Source organism: Gymnoscopelus braueri (genome assembly GCF_963280865.1).
Source record: "Gymnoscopelus braueri genome assembly, chromosome: 20".
Lineage (NCBI taxonomy): Eukaryota > Metazoa > Chordata > Actinopteri > Myctophiformes > Myctophidae > Gymnoscopelus > Gymnoscopelus braueri.
This window is the reverse complement of record NC_137622.1, coordinates 7942928-7952740: the sequence shown is the minus strand read 5'-3', so window position 1 is coordinate 7952740 and position 9813 is coordinate 7942928. Positions and strand designations below refer to the sequence as shown.

At 39.2% G+C, this 9813-nt stretch overlaps 1 protein-coding gene across 2 annotated transcripts; it reads left to right on the top strand.

Moving 5' to 3' along the window:
* Positions 1-425: 425 nt before the first annotated feature.
* Positions 426-8617, top strand: mospd1 (motile sperm domain containing 1). Of its 2 annotated transcripts, none has more exons than XM_080415850.1 (6): positions 426-550; positions 2570-2913; positions 3726-3801; positions 4006-4238; positions 5291-5452; positions 7949-8617. In XM_080415850.1, the coding sequence occupies exons 2-6, from the start codon at positions 2760-2762 to the stop codon at positions 7978-7980; spliced, it is 657 nt and encodes a 218-aa protein (XP_080271976.1). In that variant the 5' UTR covers positions 426-550; positions 2570-2759; the 3' UTR covers positions 7981-8617. The 2 variants fall into 2 exon arrangements, with proteins under 2 accessions (XP_080271976.1, XP_080271975.1); XM_080415849.1 differs by having other exon boundaries at positions 5285-5452.
* The last annotated feature ends 1196 nt before the right edge of the window (positions 8618-9813 follow it).

Below are 9813 nucleotides of genomic sequence, written 5' to 3'. Positions count from 1 at the left end.
CACACACACACACACACACACACACACACACACACACACACACACACACACACACACACACACACACAATTTGCAATTGAAATAGCAGATAAAGCTGACGTGCGTCGCACCATGAGGCTGGCATTGTGAGCTTGTAGATATGCTATTTTCAAAGTTTAAATAGGGCTGAAGTGGTTAATGTTTTGTAATAATGATCTAAATCTACAAAGTAACTAGTAACTCAAGTTTACATAATTATAGTGAAGTAAAAGTACAATATTTGCCTCTGAGATGTAGTGGAGTTAGTAGAAGTAAAAGTACTGAACATTGGAAATACTCCAGCAAAGTAAAAGTACTTGAGTAAGTGACTAGCCAATACCAGCGCCACGGTCTCTCCAGGCTATGGGATCCAGAATGCTTCGCCCTCCAGTGTAATCCCAGCATGCACCGCGCGGTCTGCAGTATATTATTGACAACAAAGAAAAAAGCCTCAGAGAAACAAAACAGGGAGGACCGACCATAATAACCAGCATTTATTTATTATTAACCTCGTTTGCTGACCACAAAACAGGTAAAACGCACTTCGTTGTGTCTTTATAAAACTGCCGCATCGTATTGTGGATAAATGACAGTGTTTATTGTGGTTGACAACTGATGTTTACCAGTCAGCTAACGTTAACCGATGTTACACCAGAACTGGTGACTTGCATAAATGTGTGCCCGCCAGACATCGCTGTTGTCACATGTCGTCCTGTCAACATGATGTTGTAATACAGGGGGTCCGCAGAGTTACTACAGGGGGGCCGCCAAGTCTTTGTGATAGGATTCCTTTTTTTTAAAACATTAACCACTTGAACCCTAGCATCCCTTTCTGAGGAGAACTTTAGCAAAAAATAGTGAGCTTTTAGATCGGCCATTTTTGGCAAAGAGGTGTGGAGGGAAAAAAAGAGCAGACCAATAAAAAATAAAGGAAGAATCTGAAACACAATTTTATACAATATGTAATGGTTGTCCCTGCTTCATCTCTCTCACAGCTCTAGGGGGTCCTTGGCCTGAATAACGAAGACCCCTGTTGTAATTGATGGCGGGTAAAATGGCAGAGGGTTATATTTATGCGCATTGCAAAAGATTAATGCAACATTTCAAAAGATGATAAAATAGGTATTTTCTCCCTTTTTTAAAATCTGACCTAACAAGTGTGACCTGTCGTTACCTCAAAGGCCCCTGGAGCAACAGTATTCGATAGCTCACCAGTTTCGGTGTAGTGTTAGCAACATTGTCACGTAAGCATATAACGTTACCTGTCTGTCACTGGCCAGGCTACTCTTAATAACTTATTTAGCATTGTAACTCAATACCATACCATTAATTCATTTGGTATTAGCTATAGTTTAATAGTTAACTAAGTTAGCCTTACAACTAGCAATTATAGCAAACATTATTGATTATATTAACGCTTTCAGATGTAATCTATGCTGAACTGAAATCTTAATTTACTATTTTAACTTGATGTCTACTAAAACCGTGCAATTGGTTGAGTTTATTTCTAGTATTATCATTATGAATGGTAATAACACAGTAAAGTGTTGCGACATCCCCAGTAATGGTTCTTCAAGTTCAAGTAAACACACCCACGTGACAGCAGCCATGTGGAATTCACTTCACCTCCTTTGTCTGTTGTTTTCAACTCTGTGACTTGGTTCTACTTGTTTGTTCTCTTTGCAACTCCGACTCTGTGACTCTCGCCATGGAGATCTGAGGATATAGGACCTCTGGCAGTTTATCTACCCCCCATGAGGTTTCTGGGAGAGAAGCCAGAGCAGGCTCTATGTTAAACCAGCTTGTATTTTTTTTGTGTTGTTTTACAATTTACACTTTAAGGCATTGAGCAGACACTCTTATCCAGAGCGACTTACAAGTGCGAGATCAGAGTAAGCGGAGAAAGCATGAACCCTTGTCAACAAACAACAATTAAGTAGAGTTCAAAGACTACAACGTAGTGCTGTGTGCCTCAAGTAAAGTAGGATACCACCTAGCATCTGTCTAAAAAAACATGCTGTCTAAAAACATGTGGTATTTGTTTATTTATTATTTTCCACTAAAGCATTCAATATCAAAAGTTGGTACTAAGCAGTGCAATCCATCAAATACAGCAATTGCAATAAAACATGTGGTATTTGTGGTCAAGAAAAAAATATTACTGCATTAAAGAAACTAGCAACTATCTAAAAAAGGTGACAAGAAGGTGTTAGGTCAGTGGTTTTCAACCCTTTTCATATCAAGGTCCATTATTTATTCTGCATTTGAGCCATGGACCACCATTTGATGAGATCTAGACTCTCAGACCCAATACTTGGAATATTTTGTTGTCGTTGGATATGATTTTGTCCTCAATTCCATGATGCATTGATGTTGGTACCATAGGAGAGATAACAGGCAAACGTTGATCAAAATGACAATTCTTTAATTAAGTAATGCAGATGTTATAACAATAATTTAACTCTTGAGAGCGTAAAATGAAGGTGAGTCTGAAGTTCAGACTGAGGGGGGAAACTGAGAGTGAGTCTGCTTTTTGTTTTTGTTGTATTAGAGCGCCAGACATTATATATCATGGTCTTGAAGAGTTGACGACGACAGGAAGTGTCTTTCCCACCTGAGGGGGAAGGAGTTTTACACATCGGCGGCTTGTGGAGAGAGAGAGAGACGGAGCGGGGGGGAAGTTGGGGGGGCAGCCAGCAGTCAGACGGTGGAAGCGGGAACCGAGCTCAGCTGAGGGCCCAATGCAGCAGCAGAGCCGCCAGCCGGAGCTAGTGGAAGGAAGCCTTCCGGTGTTCGTGTTCCCCACGGAGCTGGTGTTCTACGCCGACGAGCAGTCCTCTCACAAGCAGGTGCTCACGCTCTACAACCCCTATGAGTTCGCCCTCAAGTTCAAAGGTCAGTGGATAGATACACATGGGAAATTAATGCACAATTGTCCTGCATGTCCGTGTTCCTTTGGTGGAATGTCTTACGTTACGGACATGAACAGATGTATACTTATACTAAGCTTGAATTATTCTACACTGGTTGAGCAAGTAACCTTTGCCTAGCACTTTACATTTAACTAATGACTTTATTAATTGTAAAATTAACAGTTTATATAGAATGTAAGCTTGTATTTGGATCATATGCACTCCCCTCGTGAATGATCATTCAGTGATATGTATTTGGCTCCGGACCCCACATCTCAAAAAATATTTTGTGCCAGGGATTTTTCAAAAATAGCTGATCTACAAGCTCATAGTGCGGCACTCTATGCAGCGCCATGAGCTTGTATATCTGCTATTTTTGAATAGCCAAAGTATAAAATATGGTTATGGTTAAAGTGGTTAAAATGATTGTAACGCTATATTAACACATTTTGTTGGGGACTCACTGGTACCCCCCCAAGGACCCCTGGGGGTCCCTGGACCCCACTTTGAGAACCAATGGTCTATATTAGACTGGGATCAACTCGTTTTTCAGTTTTCTGATCCGGTCTAGAGCGGATATAACTTCGCGCCACCAGGCAGGCGGAAACAAGAGCGCCTGTTCTCCAGAGATGATTCCCTTGGTCAGAGGTGTCATTTTAGGGCCCAACCATAAACCTGCGTGCATGTACTGTTTTATTGTAACTAGCAAGGCTATTTACTTACCTGTTATGTTAGTCAAACAAATCTATTTGTTTATAAGTTGTCAAACCGATCATCTTGTTTGTCTCTGGTCAGTGCTGTGCACAGCGCCAAACAAGTACACTGTGGTGGACGCAACTGGAGCCGTGAAACCACAGTGCTGCGTCGACATGTGAGTAGACTTCTATGTCGTTGTTATAGAGTTATACAATAAGTGTAGTGTTATATTGACATGCAGACGAAACCACAGTGCTGCGTCGACATGTGAGTAGACTTCTATGTCGTTGTTATAGAGTTATACAATAAGTGTAGTGTTATATTGACATGCAGACCGCACACGTCTAAATCAGTGTGTGTGTGTGTGTATTTCATTCAGAGTAATCAGACATCGAGATGTGCGGGCCTGTCACTACGGCGTCTATGACAAGTTCCGGCTACAGGTGTCCGAGCAGAGTCAGCGGAAGGCTCTGGGTCGTAAAGAGGTGACAGCTACTTTGCGTCCCTCTGCCACACAGGAGCTGGCAGGCACCCGGCCTCAAGAGGAGGAACGCAGGATGAAAGAGCAGCTGGCAGACAGCGTGTTCTTTGAACAGACCGCGTTTCAGACAGGTACAAACGTATACAGTCTGAGGTCATTTGTCATCCTTGTCACTAGATGGCACCAAAGTACAAATCAATAATACAAGTATGTAGCCCTTCTGTGTTGGAGTGAGAGTTCAGATTCAACTGTGTTCCCTGATTAACTCTGTATATGTAATGTCTAATTAATCCATTAAGACCAGGAATGCATCATCTGTGTCATTTTAAGATCTCTAGCTATTAAAAATAGCAGATCTACAAGTTCATAGCACGGCACCAAGTGCCGTGCTATGAGCAAACATATAATTTTGGGGGTCCTTGACATGGAAAAGTTGGAGCACCACTGATATAGTAACATAGGCTACTGTTAGGATTTAGAAAACATTTTTAGATATGTATTTGGCCGCGGACCCCCATCTCAAAATGTTTTGTTCCAGGGACCCCCAGAAGCAAATATTTGAGTTACAAATGTTCGCTTTAAAAATATTATATTCAAAGATTTGCTAAAACTTTCAAGATTTTTCAAAAATAGCAGATCTACAAGCTCATATGAGCTTGTATATCTTCTATTTTTGAATAATAATAATAATAATACATCAGACTTATATAGCGCTTTTCTTAGTACCCAAAGTCGCTTTACAAAACGGCTTAAAAACTATTTTATTAGGAGCAACAAAAAAAAACGGCTAAAAACAATAAGCTTAGACTAAGAGGAAGAAAGGGAGATTTGGTTTGGGTTAGGCAGGGAAAGCAAGTCTGAAAAGGTGGGTTTTGAGGGAGGCTTTGAACACGGCAAGAGTGGGGACGGCTTTGATGTGAGGTGGGAGTGAGTTCCAAAGGGAAGGGGCTGCAACTGAAAAAGCCCTGTCACGCCAGGTGAGTTTGTTTGTTTTTTTGAATAGCCAAAGAAATCTTAAATAACACAGATGCGTTCCCGGATTGAATGGGTTAACTCTGCATACAGTATGTATGGCTGCTTATTGCACACCTTTTCAAATGTTTTAAATGTTTTTACTACATTTTCTGGGTTTTTTATTTTGTGTGTGTGTGTGTGTGTGTGTGTGTGTGTGAGACAGTGTCAGAGAGCCGTCCTGTGTCCGGAGGTCCCAGCCTGTTGACAGTGCTGCTAGGTCTAGTGTGTGTTGCCGCTCTTATGCTGCCGACCCTGGGGGAGAAAGAATCGACTGTGCCTGTCTACCTCCATATAAGTGTTAACAAGAAACTTGTAGCTGCTTATGTCCTTGGTGAGTGAACCACAGAATGTGGCTAGTTCAGATGTAACCGTGTGTTCCTGGCGGATGCATAGCAACAAGCCAAAAAAAAAGCGTCACGATTACATGCAAAATCAATGCAAAGACGCAAACACACAAATTCTCACCTTGCAAATGCCACAGATTTTGCGTCACTCGCTTACATATTTAACCACTTAAACCTTAGTTTCCCTATTCTGGGGAGAACATTTTGGGCTAAAATAGTTGATCTACAAGGTCACTGTGAGCTTTTATTAAGCGGCAAACAGATTTGATGTAGAGGATCAGGGCTCTGGTGGTCAAGTATATAGGGTTTAAGTGGTTAAATAGGAGCACTAGGACAAATACAGTAGTTTATAGGAATAAGCAATTTTGTTTCTCATTGTTCTGTTGTATTAAACACCAAATAAGTTAATCAGGAATTAGGGCTGGGTATTGCCTACAACCTCACGATCGATATGTATCACGATACAGAGGCCACGATACGATATATAATGATTTTGAATAATGACCGCATGTCCTACAAAATATACTTTAGCGTGAGTCCTAGAACACCGATTGCTGATGTTTTGACCAATATATTGTCAGAAAATGTCAAGTTTCCAAATCAATTTCAAAAAGGAAATAAATACAAATAAATAATGTTGTGATGGATAAATGCAAAAGATTTAATCTTGTATATGTTTTTTGTTTTTTTAAAGCTGCGTCACACACAGCATTTTCTGACGTATTGTTACGGTAGCCTCTGTATCGATACGATTATTGGCAAGGGATACGATTATTGCCGTATCGATTAATTGAACCCACCCCTATCAGGAATAAGCACCACACCATTAGAGCCAACAAAGTGCATGAATTTGAGCAAACATTTAAAACCACGTACTCTGTACGTATCTTTTGACACTATTCTGTTGTAATAAACTCAATCTGCTAGAAGAACCGGTGTCTGACAGGAAAAATTTATCAGATGCAACAACCAGTATTAATGTGTCGGTCGGAACCATCAAACTGCCAATTAAAAATACAAAATACTTTTTAACAACTTTTGAACCGTTGCCGTATCACAATACATGTAGTCGGACGTACCATTGTAACGGCTAAATAATGATTGGCTATAAAGGATCTAAATGTCTCAGAGAAGGGAGACCAAATACAACCACCACAATTTAAAGGATCTACACCATGAATTTAAAAAAAATATTTGATATTTAATATCATATGGTGTATGTCCCTCAAACAAATCATCACTCAGATATACTCATCCCAAGTCAATTGTCTCTGGCTTATACAGCACTTTCAGCTGCAATACCAAAACGTCCTCTTGGGCAGGGGGGGGCTACTGAGCAATTCTGTCTGTTAATAAAAAAAATTATTAAAAAAAATTATTAAAAAAATAATAATAATATGGAAAAATTCTGCATACAAAGAAGCATCTAAGAAAAATACAAAATCGAAAGAAAAACACTTTGAACATTTTTGAACAATTCCACCAAGTGTTTGAGGTGCCTGTTTCACCCACTTCCGGGGGGCGGAGCCAAAATCCGAGCCCGAAGTATTTGTTCGTAGACCCCCACTTAGGGGGGGTAGAAAAAGTTTCGGAGCGATTCGGGCGCTTTTCATTCACTGCCAGAACTTTTTTATTTTTGCGTTTGACAAACTGCCAGAGATTTTTCATTGAAAAAAAAAGTACTCAGGAGCCAAGATACAAAATGTTTAAGTTTTAAGTTAACAATGAAGTGGATGGGAGTTTAGATCTTCAAAAAATCATATCTCCTTGGTCTTTGGGTTAAAAAATAAATAAATAAATAAGAAAAAAAAAAGATTTTTTTTTCTCTTTTTTTATTAAAAGTCGTTTTAGTCGTTCTTGGCAGTCAGGGCTTAAAGGACAAAAGTCGTTTTAGTCGTTCTAGGCAGGGAATGAGTTAACATTGGGTTTGCCATCATTAATGTTTGTGACATCAGAAACATTTCCATTCTGAGATCGCCTGTTCAGACACGCCCATTCTGGAAATCCATGAAATGAGAAGGAATGACTGAATTTAAAAAAAAAACATTTTTTTGGGTACAAGAGACACTGGGGACCCCAAAAAATACAAAAAAACAAGAAAAAAGTGATTTTCATGGTGTAGACCCTTTAATAAGTTATATTGTATTAACATACATAATAGAGCAGTCACAGTCTATTTCAGCCAATCAAAACATCCGTCTATTTTAACAATTACAACAGCACAGTCCATATGAAAAAATGGCAGATCTTTGCCATTGTTAGGATAATGATTATCGGGCAGTGTTGAATGTTTACTATCTGTTTACTATGTCTCTATTCGCCAGGTTCGTCCCATCTAACTTTGAACCTTTATATCTGAACAGTCTGTTAGACTCACAAACCTTGTCAGTATGTGGTAAAAGAAGCTTCTATAACAAGTTCTTAAAAAAAAATCTTTCTTACATTTAACCTGCATGCTAAAGTATTTCTCTGGCTTGTTTCAGGTCTTCTAACGATGGTCATCCTCCGTACTTGAAGTGCTCTGGACCGAGAGTAAGGAGGAACACGTGTAACGTTACACACCCAAGGCGATCACATGATCCAGTGGGTGTTTACAACAGGGGGATGCCGCCCCGAAATGTACACTTTAGTATAATTGTTTTAAAATATATATATTAACCTAATATTGAACTGATGCAAACAATAGAGACCTCCAATGTGTACGACAAAGGAGAGATGTTCTCTGGGGTGTGTTCGTCACCCAGGGCCCTGGCTAGGGTTTGTAAACAAACACGAGGGCATTGAATTAAAAAGGTGGTTGTGGCATCATATTGCTGTGTCTGTCTGTATCTCCATTGCCATTATTGTAACAGAATATGGTAAATAACTTGAGCCTTTTGTTACACAAGCCCAAACATGATGTAAATAAAGCCATTAAAAATGTTATGGTCTCCAGCTGTAACAACCCTTATATTGTTGTCTACTTAAAGCATTTTTTTCTTTTTTTAAGTGTAAGTTCTGATTACTAAATGCAGTTACTTGCATGTGTGGATACTTATTTGAATGAGTTCATTTTTAGCAGCAATATGACAGTTTTACATGTCACCAAAGGAAGTTTTTGCTGTTCTATATCAATGCTCCATCAAATGTCTAATAAAGTCTCAATGCATCTGTCTGACATTGTGATTTCTAGTGCAATGCCCGTTCAGAACATGTGAACGGTGCTGGAGAAGTGCCCATCTGATACACTGCACTTCCTTGAGTCCTCCACAATACACCCACCAAGTATAAAGTGGATGGGATGGGGTCTTCTCCTCAGACTGGTTAGATGTAGAGCACCTAATGTGCTTAAAATAAGGCTGTTATTAAGCACTGGACTGCTGAAGTGTTTGTATTGTTCATTGTTATGTAATGTAAGAACTAGGCTCTATGAATTACAGCCTGACCCATACAAGCAAAAAGGGCACACAATCAGTGGCATTTGACTTCAATTACACAAATGGTGTGCTTTGTCAAATTAAAGAGATTTTACAAAAACAATGCTCATCTTTATAAAAATGTTACTAAAAGAAGTATTAATCGTTTCTTTAGAAGAAATAATTTATTTTGTCCACATTTTGATACGATGGCAAAGGTTCCAAGCGTACAACATGTTCTCCTAGACAACAGTCCTGGACAACCTCAAGACAATACTGACATCTGGAGAGATCTTATTCGTTTTCTTCAGGGAAAGACATTCAATATATAAACTGCAACCAAATTGTTTTTCTTAAAAAGGTTCAGAGATCATACTTCGATGAAACTAATTTACAGATCATACTTCGATGAAACTAATTTACAATCATTTCCTTAAGTTTTAATGTAAGGGTCCTCTTGTACACAGACTTGGATGAAATAAACATCGAGACATGACATGAAAGTAGGCTGTAAAATACAGTGCAGGCTTGAACTGATCTGGGTATCTGAAGAAAAATAAAACTGTCAAAGGTTTACATAAAACTAAAACGTAAATATGTTGACCATGACAGCAGGCAAATGTAACGGCACCAGTTTGCTTTAGGCATTTGTTTAAACATGTACAGACTATAATTTAAGAGAATGATATGCTGGTTTTAAAATGGAAGATAGAAAACTATCAGCATCCAACTTTGACCAAAAGCTAAAAGAAAACAAAGAAAGAAAAGGAGAAGAAACCACACCAAAGACCTTTCACAAACCAGAACAATGTGCCAGCAGGGATTTAAGGAAGAAATGTGGAAGAAGCACATGAACTGCAGCACAGCTTGCAAGTCTCCAACAACATCCTGAGCACAAACAGGATTAGTAGAATTTAGCGTTCAATCCCTCACAGTGGTGACTAATCTTATCT

Bases quoted from the DNA above. Each gene is read 5' to 3' on its own strand.
- mospd1 (XM_080415849.1), top strand. From the start codon at position 2,760: ATGCAGCAGCAGAGCCGCCAGCCGGAGCTAGTGGAAGGAAGCCTTCCG. The intron at 3,802-4,005 runs GTGAGTAGACTT...TATTTCATTCAG, and splicing joins CCACAGTGCTGCGTCGACAT to AGTAATCAGACATCGAGATG. The intron at 4,239-5,284 runs GTACAAACGTAT...TGTGTGAGACAG, and splicing joins ACAGACCGCGTTTCAGACAG to TGTCAGAGAGCCGTCCTGTG.